The sequence below is a fragment of the Chlorocebus sabaeus genome, chromosome 20 (genome assembly GCF_047675955.1).
Source record: "Chlorocebus sabaeus isolate Y175 chromosome 20, mChlSab1.0.hap1, whole genome shotgun sequence".
Classification (NCBI taxonomy): Eukaryota; Metazoa; Chordata; class Mammalia; order Primates; family Cercopithecidae; genus Chlorocebus; species Chlorocebus sabaeus.
The window spans coordinates 116,222,038-116,241,273 of NC_132923.1; the positions used below are offsets into that span (position 1 = coordinate 116,222,038).

Here is a 19,236-nt window from a genome sequence, read left to right on the forward strand (position 1 = left end):
CTGCAACCTCCGCCTCCCGGGTTCAAGTGATTTTCCTGCCTCAGCCTCCCGAGTAAATGAGATTGCAGGTGCATGCCACCAGTCCTGGCTAATTGTGTATTTTTATTAGAGACAGGGTTTTACCACGTTGGTCAGGCTGGTCTCAAACTTGTGACCTCAGGTGATCAGCCCACCTCAGCACCCCAAAGTGCTGGGATTACAGGCATGAGCCACCACGCCCGGCTGTTTTCTTGTTTTGTTGTTGTTTTTTTTTTTGAGACAGAGTCTCACTTGTCACCCAGGCTGGAATGTGGTGGCTCTGTCTTGCATCACTGCAATCTCCACCTCCTGAGTTCAAGCAATTGTTGTGCCTCAGCCTCCCGAGTATCTGGGATTGCAGGCTACCATGCCTGGCTAATTTTTATATTTTTAGTAGAGAGAGGGTTACACCATGTTGGCCAGGCTGGTCTTGAACTCCTGACCTCAAGTGATCTGCCCACCTTGGCCTCCCAAAGTGCTGGGATTACAGGTGTGAGCCACCACACCCAGCTTTTATATGTATTTTTAATGCTCTCAGTTGAAAATTTTATATCAAAGAAGTTGCCACAAAATTGACAAATTTGATCATCAACTGAGGAAAGCCTTTGAGTTGTATGTAGAAGCATTTACATTCTATAATGATCATAATTTTTGATAATTACTTTTCAGAATAGAAGTTCTGCAGTGGATCCAGAACCACAAGTAAAATTGGAGGATGTCCTCCCACTGGCCTTTACTCGCCTTTGTGAACCTAAAGAAGCTTCCTACAGTCTCATCAGGAAATACGTGTCTCAGTATTATCCTAAGCTTAGAGTGGACATCAGGTATGAGCCATTGGCCTGGACTTTAAAACATGATGTGTTACTTCCTTTAGCTGCCTTTTCATGGGAAAGGAGATAGATTAAATACTGAGGAAGGATTACTTTTAGCTAAGAATAAACCTTTTTTGTTGGTCTTATTTTTTTTGCCCCATTATGTGTTTCTCTTCATATCTCCATGTGTAGTTTTTTTGTTTGTTTGTTTGTTTGTTTGGAGACAGGTTTGCTCTTGTCATCCAGGCTGGAGTGCAGTGGCACCGTCTCGGCTCACTGCAGCCTCTGCCTCCCAGATTCAAGGGATTCTCCTGCCTCCGCCTTCTGGGTTCAAGCGATTCTCCTGCCTCTGCCTCCCATGTAGCTGGGACTACAGGCGCCCGCCACCATACCCAGCTAATTTTTGTATTTTTAGTAGAGTCAAGGTTTCATCATGTCGGTGAGGCTGGTCTCGAACTTTTGAACTCAAGTGATCCACCCGCCTCGGCCTCCCAGAGTGCTAGGATTACAGGTGTGAGCCACTGTGGCCGGCCTTTTATTTTATTTTTTTTTTGAGATGAAGTCTCGCTCTTGTTGTCCAGGCTAGAGCGCAGTAGCACAATCTCAGCTCACTGCAACCTCTACCACCCGGGTTCAAGCGATTCTCCTGCCACAGCCTCCCGAGTAGCTGGGATTACAGGCACCGATTACTATTCTTGGCCTACTTTTGTTTTTTTTGTGTGTGTGTGTGTGTTTTTTTTTTTCCAAACCCAAATCTTATGTTTCTTTGTAAGAGCCTGGTAGAGTAACTCTTTTAATATTGTTAGCTGTTAAGATATTTAATATTGAACTCTGTGTCTTCTCAGGTTTAAAAGTAAAAAAAAAAAAAAATAGGCCGGGTGTGGTGGCGAGCACCTGCAATCCCAGCTACTCAGGAGGCTGAGGCAGGAGAATTGCTTGAACCCAGGAGGTGGAGTTTGCAGTGAGCCGAGATTGCACCACTGTACTCCAGCCTGGGCACCAAGGAGCGAAACTCCGTCTCAAAAAAAAAAAAAAAAAAAAAAAAAAAACACACATAAAAGTAAAGAGGAGTGTAGATTTTAAAGGTCCTAATTTATTCTTAGCCTTTAATAACTAAAGAATGAAGTACAGCACCAGAAAGAAATGCATAAAGTTCATTTTGAAAGTGTTTGAAAAGTCTATGAAAAAAGGATAAAAAGCTTCAGAGTTGTAAGAAAAAAAAAGTGTAGAAAATACTATTTCAATTTCTGATATAAATGAGTACAAGACATTTCATTTTATTGTAGAAATACTTTACACAAATGAAATCATATGTGTTGGGGAGAAGAATGTTAGTATTTACAAAAACAGGAAGAAAAATTGCATCTGGGTATAGTTTTTGAGTCTGGTATTGGGTTAAAATGTACTTTTAGGCTGGGCACAGTGGCTCACGCTTATAATCCTAGCACTCCAGCCTGGGTGACAGAGGGAGACTCTGTCTCAGAAAACATTGTAGATGTATGATATATACATACATACATATATATCATATATATATTTCATGAGAATTCAGGCTTCAGTAACACCTTTACACAGAAATAGCAGAATGTTTTCATCATTTAAACATGTGGCTTAAAGTTCTGAGATAATTTTGTTAGTAATTCATATGTAAAATTTGCCACTTAACGTCTTGACAGATCATTTAGATTGTCCCATTTGCTCAGTTGTAGATTCATGCAGATATATCAATTTGTTTAAATTTGTAATTCGCAGACTCTGAGAGTGTTTGTGTGAGATGACTTCTAGAAAATTATGTTTAATCCAGATTTCTGTCTACAGAAGACTACTATATTGAGTGCACAATGTCCTGATACAGTTTAGTACCAGTATTTACTTGCATTACTAAGGCATACATTTAGAATTGCTGAGGTTTCAGTCCAGAAGCCACATTTTCAGAAAATCAGTAGTGGTCATCAGAGTGCCAAATTAAAGAGCTAGTGAAATAGTGCAAAAGAAAAGGGAATCATTGAAGCAGAAAGTTCTAAATTAATTAATGTGCTGATATTTTCATGCTTCTTACATGCTAAGTGTAGTGGTAGTAGGCAGACACAATTATGGATCAAAAATGCATTGTATGATGCATTTAAAGATGGAAACATTTCACTGTTCTTTAATAAAGAATAAAGTTTATTTGGCTCATAGTAACTGCAGGCTGTACAAGAAGCATAGTGCAGCCATCTGCTTCTAGTGAGGACTTCAGGAAACTTATAATCATGGTGGAAGGAGGAGCTATCGTATCACATGGCAAGAAAGGGAGCAAGAGAGGAGGGAAAGGTGCCACACTCTTAACCAGATCTCACACTCTTAAAACAACCAGTTGTTTTAAACAACCCGCTCATTACGACCAGGAAGGCACGAAGCCATTCATGAGGGATCCATCCCTGTAACTTAAACACCTCCCACTAGGCCCCACCTGCAACACTGGGTCTCACATTTCACTTTTATCTTCCTTGTGTGACCCCAAATTATCTGAGAGAGGTCTCAGTCAATTTAGAAAGTTTATTTTGCCAAGGTTAAGGTTGTGCCTGTGACACAGCATCAGGAGGTCCTGAAAAGTTGTGCCCAAGGTGGTCTGGGCACAGCTTGGTTTTACACATTTTAGGGAGACGTGAGACAGTAATATATGTAAGGTGTACATTGGTTTATTCTGGAAAGGTGGGACAACTCAAATCAGGGAGGGGGCTTCCAGGTTATAGGTAAATAAAAGACAGTTTCATTCTTTTTGAGTTTCTGATTACCTTTTCAAAGGAGACAGATATGCATTTATCTAGGTGAGTAGATAAATGACTTGGAGTTCTGTCCTTTGTCTGCAAGGATTTTCCTTTGTGGACAAATTGTGAGGGAAGTATGTAGCTTTTTTATCTTAGTGGATATCTTTTTTTTTTTTAGGAATAGAATGGGAGACAAATTTGCCCTAAGCAGTTCCCAGCTTGACTTTTCCCTTTGGTTACTGATTTGGGGATCCCAAGCCTTATTTTCCTTTCACACCCTTTATTCTCTGCCTTTTGGTGAGTGGAGACCGTATCCTCCCCCATTTTTTTTTCTTACGGTTCTACTCTACGTACGTAAGGTGGTGTGTTGCTACCAGTGTGCCTTTGCTCCATTTCTTTTGAAACATATTGTGATGACCTTACGCTGAAACAAAATTTACCTGATAATAAATGGGTTGTCAACCCAAAGGTGCTAATGAGCCTGAAGACCTTTTCTCATGGCCTTTTTAATGGTAATTTTTTCCATTGAAACTTTTTTCTTTTACGTGAAGCCATATTGATTTTCTCTAATTCTTGATTATAATGGAGTCCTGTCATATACACATTTAACTTGAAAATTCAGCCATTCTTGCTTGGCCAAACAAAAGAGGAAGAAAAATACAGTTTCACCAAAATGTAAGTTGTCTGTACTTGGTGTCTCCAATGTCTTCCCTTCCACTTTCCCCACTTTAGTCAGACTTTACCCCACCACTTTACCTGAATATTTTCTCAGTCTCACTTTGCAGATTTCAGTGGTCAATTCATAGTCCTTACCAACTGCCCTCTCAATGGCATTTGACACAGTTGATGACTCCTACCTGCTTGAAACATTTTCTTTACTTGCCTTCCAGAACACCACACCTTTGTACCCCTCCTTTCTCAATCTTCTAAGGATTTCTGCTTTACCTCTTAATATAAAGGTGCCCTCAGGGTTATACCTTAAGCCTCTCATCTTTTATGTCCACATTTGCTTGGTGATTCCTTTCACTTGCAAAGCTTTAAATACCAGCTATAAACTATTAATTCACAAATTTATGAATCTAGCCCATACCTCCCTTATAACTTCAGATTCGTGTATATGGATGCCTGTTCAACATCACCACTTGGACGTCTGATTTAAATGTTGAAAACTGAACTCTTGATCCCCACTCTGCTTCCGCTCTCCCCCAAAATCCCTGCATTTCCCACGTTATCTTCATTTTAGTTCATGATAATATTATCTTTCCACTTGCTGAAACCAAAAACTCTGGCTTTGTGCTGGTCTCTTCTCTTTGTTACACACCTTTCTCTAATCTATAAGCAATTATTTTGCTCTGTCTTTAAAATATATCAGTAAACAGGCTGGGTGCTGTGGCTCATGCCTGTAATCCCAGCACTTTGGGAGGCAGGTGGATCACATGAGGTCAGGAGTTCGAGACCAACCAGGCCAACATGGTGAAACCCTCTCTCTACTAAAAATACAAAAAAATTAGCCAGGCATGGTGGCACGCGCCTGTAGTTCCAGCTACTCAGGAGGCCAAGGCAAGAGAATCACTTAAACGTGGGAGGCAGAGTCTGCAGTGAGCCAAGATCACGCCACTGCATTCCAGCCTGGGCGACAGTGAGGCTCCATCTCAAAATAAAGTATAAAATATAAAATAAAATAAAATAGTAAACATACTACTTACTCATCACCTGCACCACTACCATTCTCTTCCAGGCCACCATCATCTCTCACCTGTATTAGAGCAATAACTTCCTAACTGCTTTTTTCATGCTCCCTTTCAGTAAGTTCTTACCATCATAGTGAGAGTGAGACTTTTTGAAAAATATAAGTTCTATCACTTTTTAAAATTTATTTATTTATTTGAGAAGGAATCTTGTTCTGTTTCCCTGGCTGGAGTGCAGTGGTGTGATCTCGGCTCACTGCAACCTCCACCCACTGGGTTCAAGTGACTCTCCTGTCTCAGCCTCCCAAGTAGCTGGGATTACAGGCTGTGCCACCATACCCGGGTAATTTCTGTATTTTTAGTAGATTTGGAGTTTCACCATGTTGGCCAGGCTGGTCTCAAATTCCTGGCCTCCAGTGATCCGCCCGCCTTGGCCTCCCAAAGGATTACAGACGTGAGCCACTGCGCCCAGCCTGTCACTTTTTTTTGTTTTTTTTTTCAAGCTGGGGTCTTGCTCTGTTGCCCAGACTGGAGTATAGTGGCAAGACTGCGACTCGTGGCAACCTCAAACTCCTAGGCTCAAACAATCCTCCCAGTGCAGCCTCCCAAGTAGCTGGGACTGCAGGAATGTGTTACCACATGCAGCTAATAGTTTTTAAGTTTTTTATAGAAACAATCTCCCTACATTGCCCAGACTGGTCTTTAACTCCTGGCCTCAAGTGATCCTCCTGCTTTGGCCACCCAGGTGTTGGAATTACAGGTGTGAACCACTGTGCTCAGTGTCATGTCGCCTTTCTACTCAAACATTCATGTCTTGCCAACCCCCTCACAGGTAAAAAATCAGTCTTTAGGGTTGGGTGTGGTGGCCCACACCTGTAATCCCAGCACTTTGGGAGTCTGAGGTGGGTGGATCACGAGGTCAAGAGTTCGAGACCATCCTGGCCAACATGGTGAAACCTCATCTCTACTAAGCATACAAAAATTAGCCGGGCGTGGTGGCACATGCCTGTAATCCGAGCTACTCAGGAGGCTGAGGCAGGAGAATTGCTTGAATCCGGGAGGCAGAGGTTGCAGGGTTGCAGTGAGCCAAGATTGCGCCACTGCACTCCAGCCGGGCGACAGAGCAAGACTCCGTCTGCGGGGGGAAACAAACACAAACAAAAAAAAAATCAATCTTTAAAAGTGCCTTTAAATACAAGGCACTACATTCCCTTGTATCTCTGACCTAAACTACTACTCTTCACTCCCTCGCTGGTCTCACAGCCTTTCTGTTGCATTCCCTTTACCTGAATGGCTTTTTCCCCATAAGCCACTTTGCCAGTTCCTTTACTTCCTTAAGTTTTTAGTCTAATATCATCACCAAAGATCTGCCTTGACTATTTTTATTATTGTTGTTACTTTGGCATATAAACAAGAGAAATGTATTTCTCACAGTTGTGCAGACTCGAAGTCTGAGATCAGGGTGCCAGCATGGCTGAGTTCTGTGAGGGCCTCTTCTGGGTTGCAGATTGTCCTCTTCTCATTGTATCTTCATATGACAGAAGGAGCCCTTAATACTTTCTTAAATGTTTTATCTTGGAAATTTTCAAACATGTACAAAGAAACATAGAGAACATTAACCATCATACTTAAATCGTTCTTTTTGTTGTTGTTGTTGTTGTTGTTGTTGTTGTTGTTGTTGTTGTTATGGAGTTTTGCTCTTGTTTCCCAGGCTGGAGTGCAGTGAGTGGCATGATCTTGGCTCACCGAAACCTCCACCTCCCGAGTTCAAGCGATTCTCCTGCCTCATCAACCTTCCAAGTAGCTGGGATTATAGGCATGCGCCACCACACCCAGCTAATTTTGTATTTTTAGTACAGATGGGGTTTCTCCATGTTGGTCAGCCTGGTGTCGAACTCCCAACCTCAGGTGATCTGCCTGCCTCAGCCTCCCAAAGTGCTGGGATTCCAGGCATGAGCCACCTCACCTGGCCACTTAAATCATTCTTAACAAAATTAATAATTTATTATTATCTAGTACCCAGTCCGTGTTCAGGTGTCCCTAGTTGTCTCCAGAATGATATTTTACAGTTGTTTTTACGAACATGGCCCACACGTTGTATTTGGTTGATAATGACCAACCAAAACCTCTCTGCCGGTCAGGTGCTGCGGTTCACACATGTAATCCCTGCACTTTGGGAGGCCGAAGCAGGAGGATCGCTTGAACCTACAAGTTCAAGACCAGGCTGGGCAACATAGTGGAACCCCCTCTGTACAAAAAAAATAACAAAAATTAGCTGGTGTAGTGTCATGTGCCTATAGTACCAACTACTCGGGAGGCTGAGGCGGCAGAAGGGTTACTTGAGCCTGGGAGATCGAGGCTGCAGTGAGCCGTGATCATACCACTGCGCTCCAGCCTGAGTGACACAGTGAGATCCTCTCTCAAAAAAAAAAAAAAAAAAAATGGGCCGAGTATGGTGGCTCACGCCTGTAATCCCAGCTCTTTGGGAGGCCGAGGCAGGCGGATCATGAGGTCAGGAGATCGAGACCATCCTGGCTAACATGGTGAAACCCGGTCTATTAAAAATACAAAAAATTAGCTGGGCGTGGTGGCAGGCACCGGTAGTCCCAGCTACTCGGGAGGCTGAGGCAGGAGAATCACTTCAACCTGGGGGGCAGAGGTTGCAGTGAGCCAAGATCGCACTGCTGCACTCCAGCCTGGGCGATGAGCAAGACTCCATCTCAAAAAAAAAGAAAAAACAAAAATGTTTAACTCATAGGGTTTGAGTTTCTTAGTCTGTGCTAAGCACTTAGAATAGTCCTTGGCACCTAGTAAATGTTCAACTAATATTATTCTTATTAGTCTCAGTACCAACTTCTCATAGTATGACCATCACACCATGCTAAACAGGATTCTAATATTTAAAGACACCATGCTTTTTGTTTTGTTTTTTATTTTATTTTTTTTGAGACAGAGTCTTGCTCCGCTGTCCAGGTTGGATTGCAATGGCGCAGTCTCAACTCACCGCAACCTCCGCCTCCTGGGTTCAAATGATTCTCCTGCTTCAGCCTCCTGAGTAGCTGGGACTACAGTTGCCTGACACCACACCTGGCTAATTTTTTTGTATTTTTGGTGGAGCCACGGTTTCGCTGTGTTGGCCAGGCTGGTCTCAAACTCCTGATGTCGTGATCCACCAGCCTTGGCCTCCCAGAGTGTTGGGATTACAAGCATGAGCCACCATGCCCGGCCAAGACATTGGTTTTTTATATAACATGCAAGTTACCTTCTTAATTTGGTAATAGTGATTTTTTTGCAACCCTAGAAGAAGAACTGGACATATTGGGTACATAGAGACACTGAGTTGGCCTTGAAGAAGGTGTCTTTCGAAATTTTCTAGGTCTGTCATATGGCGTTAGAAGTCAAATGTTAAAATCTAATCTTCAGCCAGGCGTGGTGCCTCATGCCTGTAATCCCAGCATTTTGGGAGGCCTTAGTGAGAGGATTGTTTGAGGCCAGGAGTTGAAGACCAGCCTGGGAAACATAGTGAGACTCAACCTCTACCAAAACAGCAACAACAACAACAACAAAACAATTTAGCCAAGCATAGTGGCACACACTTATACACCCAGCTAGTCCCAGCTACTTGGGAGCCCAAGGCAGGTGGATTGTGTGAGCCTAGGAGATCGAGGCTGCAGCTCGCCATGGTTTGCCACTGCACTACATCCTGGGCAACAGAGCAAGACCCTGTATCCAAAAAAAAAAAAAAAAATCCTCATGTAAGATGTAACTCATACTCTTTTTGGCTTTTCTCTATTTACATCAAAAAGTGAGCACAGCCCAAGATGCAGTATTATACCCTATACTTTTCTCTAAACATACTAATGTATTTGGAGACCTCTTAGATTCTTAATTTTCAACTCTTAGTTATTTCAAGAGTTCTCTTGATTTTCTTAATTTCATGTATGCATTTCTGACAGGCCAGTGTTCACAGTTGGCCTCAGAGAATTCCAGAGTTGAATGAGACTTTTAAGATATCCATCCCTTGCTTGATTACTCAGTTTGATCATGGTTGTGGTCCAATGGCAACCAGTGGTGGGTGGGTTTTTGGAGTGTCTTGGCAATTTAGAAATTGGTTCTATATGGTATGAGATTCTGTATGTATAAATAATGACTTAGTTTCTTTACTTGAAAGAAAAGAGTACCTCTTGTTAAGGATGCCAGCAATTTGTTACTACTTTTTTTCATTTTAACAAAGCTAATACATATACTAGTAATCAGAGGCTGAGCATGGTGGCTACCGCCTGTAATCCCAGCACTTTCGGAGACCAAATTGGGCAGATCACCTGAGGTCAAGAGTTCGAGACCAGCCTGACCAACATGGATAAACCCCGTCTCTACTAAAAATACAAAATTAGTTGGGCGTGGTGGCGCATGCCTGTTATCCCCCAGCTACTCAAGAGGCTGAGGCAGGAGAATTGCTGAACCCGGGAAGTGGAGGTTACAGTGAGCCAAGATCGTGCCATTGCACTCCAGCCTGGGCAACAAGAGTAAAGCTCCATCTCAAAAAAACTAATGATGATAATAATAGTAATCAGAACTCTAGATCTGGGAATAACCCTGTATCTATTTCTTTACATTTTTTTTTCATTAATGTATTTATCACTGTTTTTTTGTTTGTTTGTTTTTCTTTGCAGGCCTCAGCTGTTGAAGAACGCTCTGCAGAGAGCAGTAGAGAGAGGCCAGTTAGAACAGATAACTGGCAAAGGTGCTTCAGGGACATTCCAGGTTAGAAATCAGAGGCCTGGTTGTGGAGAAGTGCTTTTTAAAGTTTTTGGTTTCAGGACCTCCTTATAATGTAAAAATTTATTGAGGAACCTCAAATAATTTTTGTTTATGTGGGTTGTATCTGTCAACATTTACTATGTTAGAAACTAACACTGAGGTCTGGGTGTGGTGGCTCACACCTGTAATCCCAGCACTTTGGGAGGCTGAGGCAGGTGGATCACCTGCGGTTGGGAGTTCGAGACCAGCCTGGTGAAACCCCGTTGTCTCTACTAAAAATATAAAAATGAGCTGGGCGTGGTGGCACGTGCCTACTTGGGAGGCTGAGGCAGGAGAATCACTTGAATGCAGGAGGTGGAGGTTGCATTGAGCTGAGATCGCACCACTGTGCTCTAGCCTAGGTGACAGAGTGAGATTCCATCTCAAAAAAAAAAAAAAAAAAAAAAAAGAAAATTGGCCGGGCGCGGTGGCTCAAGCCTGTAATCCCAGCACTTTGGGAGGCTGAGACGGGCGGATCACGAGGTCAGGAGATCAAGACCATCCTGGCTAACACAGTGAAACCCCGTCTCTACTAAAAAATACAAAAAAACTAGCCCGGCGAGGTGGCGGGCACCTGTAGTCCCAGCTACTCAGGAGGCTGAGGCAGGAGAATGGCGTGAACCCGGGAGGCGGAGCTTGCAGTGAGCTGAGATCCGGCCACTGCACTCCAGCCTGGGCAACAAAGCGAGACTCCGTCTCAAAAAAAAAAAAAAAAAAGAAAATTAACTGAGGAAAAATTTAAATATTTATTGATTTACTTTAAAATAATAGTAGAAAACCCATTACATGTTAACATAAATTACATATTTTTTAGTGAAAAATAACTGTCCTCCCCCTTCACCTCCCAGCCCTTTTTTTGAGACAGCGTTTCGCTCTGTTTCCCAGGCTGGAGTGCAGTGGCACAATCGTAGCTCACTGTAGCCTCTATCTGCCAGGTTCAAGCGATCCTCCAGCGCCAGCCTCCCAAAGTGCTGGGATTGTATCTGTCTCCCCCAATTTTTTTTTTAATGAGAAGTCGTCAGGCACTGTTTACATTTTTGCAAATGTCTTTAACGTCTGGCATAACAGAAGACAGCTAGTATCTGTTCCAGTTTATTTCGGGTTACTTATTTGAAGAAAATCTAACCTCACACAGAAATACAGTTAGAAAATGATGGAATATTTTAAGATAATTTTCAGATAGTTGTAGAAATTATTATTTCATACTACACCAAAACTCAACAAATTGTTATTTTTTAGCAGCTTTATTGAGGTCGATTTACATACCATATACAATTTAATTTGTATAATTACAATTTATAACCCAGTGATTTTTAGTAACTTTATAGAGTTGTACAACTGTTACAGTCCGATTTTCGATTTTCGGACATTTCTGTCACCCAAAAAAGATCCCTTGTAACCATTTGCAGTCACTCCCTGTTCCAAAAGCAACCTCAGGCAACCTCTAGTCTGTTCTCTGTCTACAGATGTGCATTTTCTTCATGTTTCATGTGGATAGAATCATGTACTATGTGATCTTCTGTGTCTGGCTTCTTTTACCTTGATGTTTTTGAGTTTTATCCACATTGCAGCATGTACCAGTACTTTCATTCTTTTTTATTGTCCAATAGTATTTCATTCTATGGTTGTCACATTTTGTTTATCTATTCATGAGATGATGGTGGACATTTGGATTATTTCTACTTTTTGGCTAATTATGAATACTGCCTATGAACATTTATGTTCAAGTCTTTGTGTGGATATGTTTTCAGGACTTGCTGGGCCATATGGTAAATTTATGTTCTAAGAAACTGGCAGTGTTTATAAGGGCTCAAGTCATTTTGTTTTGTTTTGTTTTGTTTTGAGATAGGGTCTCACTCTGTCACCTAGGCTAGAGTGCAGTGGTGTGATCTCAGCTCACTGCAACCTCCACCTCCCTGGCTCAATTGATCCTCCCATCTTAGCCTCCCTAGTATATAGGATTATAGGAGCGCACCACCATGCCTGATTAATTTTTCTGTTTTTTATAGAAATGGGGTTTCGCCGTGTTGCCGAGGCTGCTCTTGAACTTCTGGGTTCAGTGAAGTAGTCTGCCTGCCTCAGCTTCCCAAGGTGTTGGAATTACAGGTGTGACCCACCTGACCAGGGCTCAGTTTTCTCCATATCCTCTTCAACATTTGTTACTCTTTTTTATTATAGCCATACTAGTGGATATAGGGTATCTCATTGTAGTTTTGATTGGCATTTCCCTAATAGTTACTGATGTTGAGCATCTCTTGTGCTTAAGGCCATTTGTTTATTTTCTGTAGTGAAATGTGTATTCAGATCTTTTGCCCATTTTTAAAATGGAGTTATTCGCTATAAGAATTCATTACTCTAGATATAAAGTCCCATCAAGTTTTTTCTCCTGTGACTTTCTCAGTAGTATCTTTTGAAGTGTTTAATTTTTGATGAAGTCCTATTTATCATTTTTAAAAATTGCTTTTGCAGTTTTATCGTTATCTAAGAAACATTGCCTAAGTAAATTTACTCCTATGTTTTGGAGTTTTATAGTTTTGGCTTTTAAATTTAGGTCTGTGATCTATATTGTTTTGTTTATAGTGTGAGGTAAGGATATAATTTATCTTTTTGCATGTGGGTATCTGATCATCCTAGCACCTTTTATTGAAAATACTGTCCCTTCCCTATTGAATTGCCTTGGCATCTTATGAAAATCAATTGACCATAAATACAAGGGTTTATTTCTGGATTCTGAGTTCTCTTTTGTTGTTCTATATGTGTATCCTTCATGCCAGTACTCCACTGTCTTATTGGCTGTAGCTTTATAGTGAATTTTGAAATTTGGAATTATAAGCCCTCTAACTTTATCAGGAATGTTTTGACTATGCTGGGTCCTGTACAGTTCCATACAAATTGTCAATTTCTGCCAAAAAACAAACAGCTGGAGTTTTAGTAGGAATTGTGTTGAACCTATAGATCAATTTGGGAAGACTCACTATCTTTACAATGTTGAGTTTTCCAATCCATGACACAGAAGATCTCTTTATTTAATTTCTCTCAGTAGTCTTGTAGTTTTCGGTGTACGAGTCTTGAATTTTTTTTGTTAAATTTATTGCCAAGTATTTTATTCTTTTTCCATGCCATTATGAGTGGTGGAAGTGTTTTCTAATTTTCGTTTTCAGGTTGTTAATGCTAACCTATAGAAGTACAATTGATTTGTCCATTGCTCTTGTATCCTTCACTCTTGCTAAACTCACCAGTTGTAGTAGTTTCTTTGTGAATTCCATACAGTTTTCTATATACAGGATCTGTTATCTGCAAATAAAGAGCATTTCACTTCTTCCTTTCCAGTCTGGATGTCTTTTACTTCTTCTGATTGCCTGATTGCTCTAGATTAACCTCCATTACAGTGTTGAATAGAAGTAGTAACAGCAGACATCTTTGCCTTGTTCCACATCCTGGAGAGAAAACATTCAGTCTTTCACAAGTTAGCTGTAGGTTTTTCATAGATGCCTATTGTCAGGTTGAGCAAGTTCCCTTCTATGCTACTAGTTTCCTGGGAGTTTTTTTTTAATCATGAATGGCTGTTGGATTTGTCAAGTGCTTTTTCAGTGTCTGTTGAGATGATTGTGTGGTTTGTGTCCTTTGTTCATATGGTCTATTAACATTATTTGTTTAGTGGTAAATTCTTTAAAGTTTAGTTGCCATGTGAACCATAATCAGTGAATTTCTTGGACTATGTTACCTTAAAATTTATTGAACTTTGAATAGATATTTTAATCCAACATAATTTTGTAGCACAATACATTGGTCATTTGAAAAACAGTGGCTCGCAGTTACGTAGATTTTCCAAATGTTGGCATTTCATTATATATGATAACAAAAATCACAGTCATTGGTATCGGCCAGTGATCTTATAAGAACAGTATTTAAGTATTGGGAAAATAACAAACTCACAGTGATAGACACAAGTTTTTCAGAATTTAAATTTTCTCTTGAAAGTTTGAATTTTATCATTGGCAACAAATACTATTGTTTTTTGACATGGCCGGCTCTTAGTTAATTTTCAAGATACTGTCTACCTCAAGTAAAAAAAGTATTCCAGGCTGGGCGCGGTGGCTCACACCTGTAATCCCAGCACTTTGGGAGGCTGAGACCGGCGAATCACGAGGTCAGGAGATCGAGACCATCCTGGCTAACACGGTGAAACCCAGTCTCTAGTAAAAATACAAAAAATTAGCTGGGCATGGTGGCACACACCTGCAATCCCAGCTACTTGGGAGGCTGAGGCAGGAGAATCGCTTGAACCCGGGAAGCAGAGGTTGCAGTAAGCCGAGATCACACCACTGTACTGCCTCCAGCCTGGGTGACAGAATGAGACTCCGTCTCAAAAAAAAAGTGTTCGAAGAAAAGTGCAGCTAATCCAGCTTATAACTCTAACAATTACACAAGTGCTTTTCCTGGATACCATCATGTCTGCATATGTAGCAGATACGGATTATGCGTTCTTCCTGTTTCATCCCATAAAATATTCTAAAGACACATATTCAGAAGTTGAGATAATTTTTAGAACTTTATCAAGGGCATTCTAAGTGAATTGGTGCTCTTTTTTAAAACCATAAGTACATAGCAGTAAAGAAGACAATAACCACATTTTTGTGCCTCTGCCTTTATCTGTGGTAAGCTGACAGCAGTTTTACTCACCATTGCTTCTGCACCATCAGTGCAAATGTCAAAATAGTGAAAAGGCCAGGTGTGGTGACTCACACCTGTAATCCTAGCACTTTGGGATGCCCAGGCGGGCGGTTTACTTGGTCAGGAGTTCGAGGCCAGCCTGACCAACATGGTGAAACCCTGTCTCTACTAAGAATACAAAAATTAGCCAGGTGTGGTGGCAGGTGCCTGTGGTTCCAGCTACTCTGGAGAAAGATGCAGGAGAAGCTCTTGCATTCGAGAGGCGGAGGTTGCAGTGAGCCCAGACCACGCCATTGCACAACAGAGTGAAACTCTGTCTCAAAAAAAAAAAAGACAGTGAAAAAGCAAATCACATTTTAAGTTTTTGTTTGTTTTTTGAGATGGAGTCTTGCTGCAATGAGTACAGTGGCTTTGATCTCGGCTCACTGCAACCTCCACCTCTGAGGTTCAAGCGATTCTCCTGCCCCAGCCTCCCAAGTAGGTGGGATTACAGGCATGTACCACCACACCCGGCTAATTTTTGTTTTTTTGGTAGAGACAGGGTTTCACCATGTTGACCAGGCTGGTCTTGAGCTCCTGACTTCAGGTGATCCACCCGTCTCAGCCTCCCAAAGTGCTGGGATTACAGGCATGAGCCACCACGTCTGGCCTATCTTAGTTTTATTATACAAATAGTTTTGATTTTGCAGATTCTCTGAAAGGGTCTCAGGAACCCAGACGGTTGTAACCAGACCATTCTTTAAGAACCACTAACCAGTTTTGTAGAGCATTTCTGGTTTTCTCCTTTTCCCTTTTTGCGTATTATTGATAACCTTTGTTCCCACACCTTTCATTTTCAGAGTATGCTGTGTAATTTTCTTTTGTATGATACTTTTTTTTTTTTTTTAGTTTATTTATTTATTTATTTTTAGAGACAGAGTCTTGCTGTGTCACTCGAACTGGAGTATAGTGATGTAATCATAGCTCACTGTAGCCTCAACTTCCTGGGCTTAAGCCATCCTCCCGCCTCAGCCTTTCATGTAGGTAGGACTACAGGCACGCCACCATTCATAGCTAGTTTTTTAATTTTTAGTAGACAGAAGGTCTCGCCATGTTGCCCAGTTTGGTCTTGAACTCTTGGCCTCAAGCAGTCCTCCCCCATTAGCCTCCCAAAGTACTGGGATTACTGTGCTCCCTGATACCCTCAATATTTATCAAAATTTTTCATTGCTATTTTCCTCATAGGATTAAAAGGGCTATTTATTATTTTTTATAACTACAGCTGACCCTTGAACAACATAGGGGTTAAAGGTGCAGATCCCCCATGCATTAAAAAAATTTCGTACATAGCTTTAGATTCCCAGCAAACTTGACTCTTAATAGCCTACTGTTGACCGGAAGCCTTACAGTTAATACACATTTTGTGTGTTGTATGTATGATATAATGTACTCTTACAATAAAGTAAGCTAGAGAAAAGAAAATATTATTGAGAAAATCATAAGAAAGAGGAAATATGGCCGGCCACGGTGGCTCACACCTGTAATCCCAGCACTTTGGGAGGCCGAGGCAGGTGGATCTCCTAAGGTCTGGAGTTCAAGACCAGCCTGGCCAACATGGTGAAACCATGTCTCTACTAAAAATAAAAAAATGAGCCGGGCCTGGTGGTGGATGCCTGTAATCCCAGCTACTTGGGAAGTTGAGGCAGGAGAATTGCTTGAACCCAGGAGACAGAGGTTGCAGTGAGCCGAGACCACGCCATTGCAATCCAGCCTGGACGACAGAGCAAGACTCCATCTCAAAAAAAAAAAAAAAAAAGAAAAGAATATATTTACTTTTCATTAAGTGGAAGTGGATGATCGTAAATGTCTTTATCCTTGTCATCTTCGAGTTAAGTAGGCTGAGGAGGACAAGGAGGTATTGGTCTTGCTGTCTTGGGGTGGCAGGCAGAGGCAGAAGAAAATCCACATATAAGTGGACCAGCACAGATAAAACTGTTGTGTTCAAGGGTCAGATGTACTTCATTTTTCAGATTCAGAAAAGTGAAATATTCTCAAATAAAATAATGTTTGTTTATTTATTTATTTATTTATTTATTTTTAGACAGAATCTTGCTCTGTCACCGAGGCTGGAGTTCACTGGCATGATTTCGGCACACTGAAACCTCCGCCTCTTGGGTTCACGTGATTCTCCTGCCCCAGCCTCCCAAGTAGCTGGGACCACAGGCACTTGCCACCAAACCTGGCTATTATTATTGTTTTGTTTTTTTTTGTATTTTTAGTAGAAACAGGTTTTCGCCGTGTTGGCCAGGCCGGTCTCGAACTCCTGGCCTTAAGTGATCTGCCTGCCTGTTCCTCCCAAAGTGCTGGGACTATAGGTGTGAACACCCAGCCAAAAGAATCTTAATTTTTAGGAACCTAACTGGTTAACCTGCTTATTGGGGTAAAGTTGTCGGTATCTTTGGGTTAGGTTGGCTATCATTTTAGGGTGGATGGAGGGTAGATGGAAGAAGAAAATATCCATAGGAGGGTTGGGACTTCTCAGTTAGATTGAATACCTGTTGAATGGGAAGAGAAAGTCCCTAAGCTGACAATTTATTGTAAAACATATCTGTGCTAATAATGCAGGAACTCCGACCCACCTGGTGCAGAGGAGTCTTGTCTTGACCTGCTTTGGGAGAGTGTTGTCTTGATGCTTTTCTCTTCCTCCTTGGAAAACAGCTGAAGAAATCAGGGGAGAAACCCCTGCTTGGTGGAAGCCTGATGGAATATGCAATCTTGTCTGCCATTGCTGCCATGAATGAGCCGAAGACCTGCTCTACCACTGCTCTGAAGAAATATGTCCTAGAGAATCACCCAGGAACCAATTCTAACTATCAAAGTAAGACTCAGTTGTGTATATTTAACTGGGATTAGGAGAATTTTCTTTTGAAAAAACTGTAGAAGTCCAGGTGCTGTGACTCATGCCTGTAATCCCAGCACTTTGGGAGGCTGAGGTGGGCGGATCACGAAGTAGGGAGTTCGAGACCAGTCTGGCCAACATAGTGAAACTCCATCTCTACTTAAAATACAAAAAAATTAGCAGGGTGTGGTGGTTGTGCGCCTGTAGTCCCAGCTACTTGGGAGGCTGAGGCAGGAGAAACGCATGAACCCAGGAAGCAGAGGTTGCAGTGAGCTGAGATCACACCATTGCATTCCAGTCCGGGCGACAGTTGCAAGACTGTGTCTCAAAAAAAAAAAAAAAGAAGAAGAAGAAGGAAAAAACATAGAGATCATGCTATTAATGTCAAAGTATTAACTACTGACTGTGAAAACCAAGAGGGAACAGCCTTACAAATTTAATATTTACAAAAAGAAAAATAATCAAAACTGAATTCTTAATTTAAAGCATATGCTTGTAAGAAGTTGATTTTACTTTACTGTAAATTTTATTTTTTTAACTGATTTTATTTTTCTGATTTTTATTGTAATTCAGATAAATCTCTGGGTTCAAACCAACTCTAAATTATAGTATATTTTTTCCTACTTCTGGATGTTCACCAAAAACATCTAATTTTACTTTGAAACAAAGCCAGGATTTTAGAATACTTACTACTTACGTTATTTCTTATTAACCTAAGCCCCACAACAGAAAATACTTTATTTCAGTAAAGTATATTTACTCTAGGAGGTGGTGATTTGAGATGAGACACCCTGCCTTATCAGCATTATCATGTATGGATTGGTGAGACTAGGTGACTTCTCAATGAACTATTAGAAGAGACACAATGTTGTAGGGTGAGGGATATGGAAATTAAGTAACAGAAGAAGGCAATCCAGAATATATTATTGTAAATTAAAAGGTAATTTTGAAGTCTTTTTTTTTATTTAGACGGAGTCTCACTCTGTTGCCCAGGCTGGGGAGCGTAGTGGTGCGATCTCTGCTCACTGCATATTTCGCCTCTCCTGGGTTCACGCCATTCTCCTGCCTCCACCTCCTGAGAAGCTGGGACTACAGGCATCTTCCAACACACCCAGCTAATTTTTTTTTGTTTCTTTTTGTTTTGTTTCTGTTTTTTTTGGTAGAGTCAGGGTTTCACCGTGTTAGCCAGGATGATCTCGATCTCCTCACCTCATGATCTGCGCCACCTCGGCCTCCCAAAGTACTAGGATTACAGGCATGAGCCACCACGCCCGGCCTATTTCATGATTTTCTGTTTGCCAAATGTTTTAAGAGAAGATGAATTTGGTTAAGAAGCCTTTCAGTTTCATTGATATTTGCAGCTGTTTTTTGGATACTGGATCACCATAAAATATATTTTGGATATGTCTCTGTAAGGAAGATGAGAATGAAGGACTTCAGGAACCATGATACTGTTTTGTTACTGTTTACTGATTTATGAATAATTTGTTCTGTTCCTCTTTATAAGATATTCTCCTAGATGATTATCAGTACCTATAGGTAGATGTTTAAATGAATGGAAATAATTAAATATTTAATTTTAGGTCTGCTGTTTATGTGCTACTTTAGAGCAAGTC

General features: G+C 41.2%; 1 protein-coding gene across 6 annotated transcripts in view; it reads left to right on the top strand.

Annotated features, from left to right (window-relative positions):
* The window catches only part of HP1BP3 (heterochromatin protein 1 binding protein 3), a 45,897-nt gene that overhangs the window by 20,951 nt on the left and 5,710 nt on the right, over window positions 1-19,236 (top strand). For 4 of the 6 annotated variants that reach the window (XM_037998336.2, XM_037998205.2, XM_037998271.2 and 1 more), the window contains 3 exons: window positions 688-842; window positions 9,942-10,032; window positions 17,440-17,599. In XM_037998336.2, coding sequence (XP_037854264.1) covers window positions 688-842; window positions 9,942-10,032; window positions 17,440-17,599 — 406 coding nt within the window. Of the gene's footprint in view, window positions 1-687; window positions 843-9,941; window positions 10,033-17,346; window positions 17,600-19,236 lie in introns of all 6 variants that reach the window. The other 2 variants (XR_005240452.2, XR_012089764.1) reach the window with 1 other exon arrangement.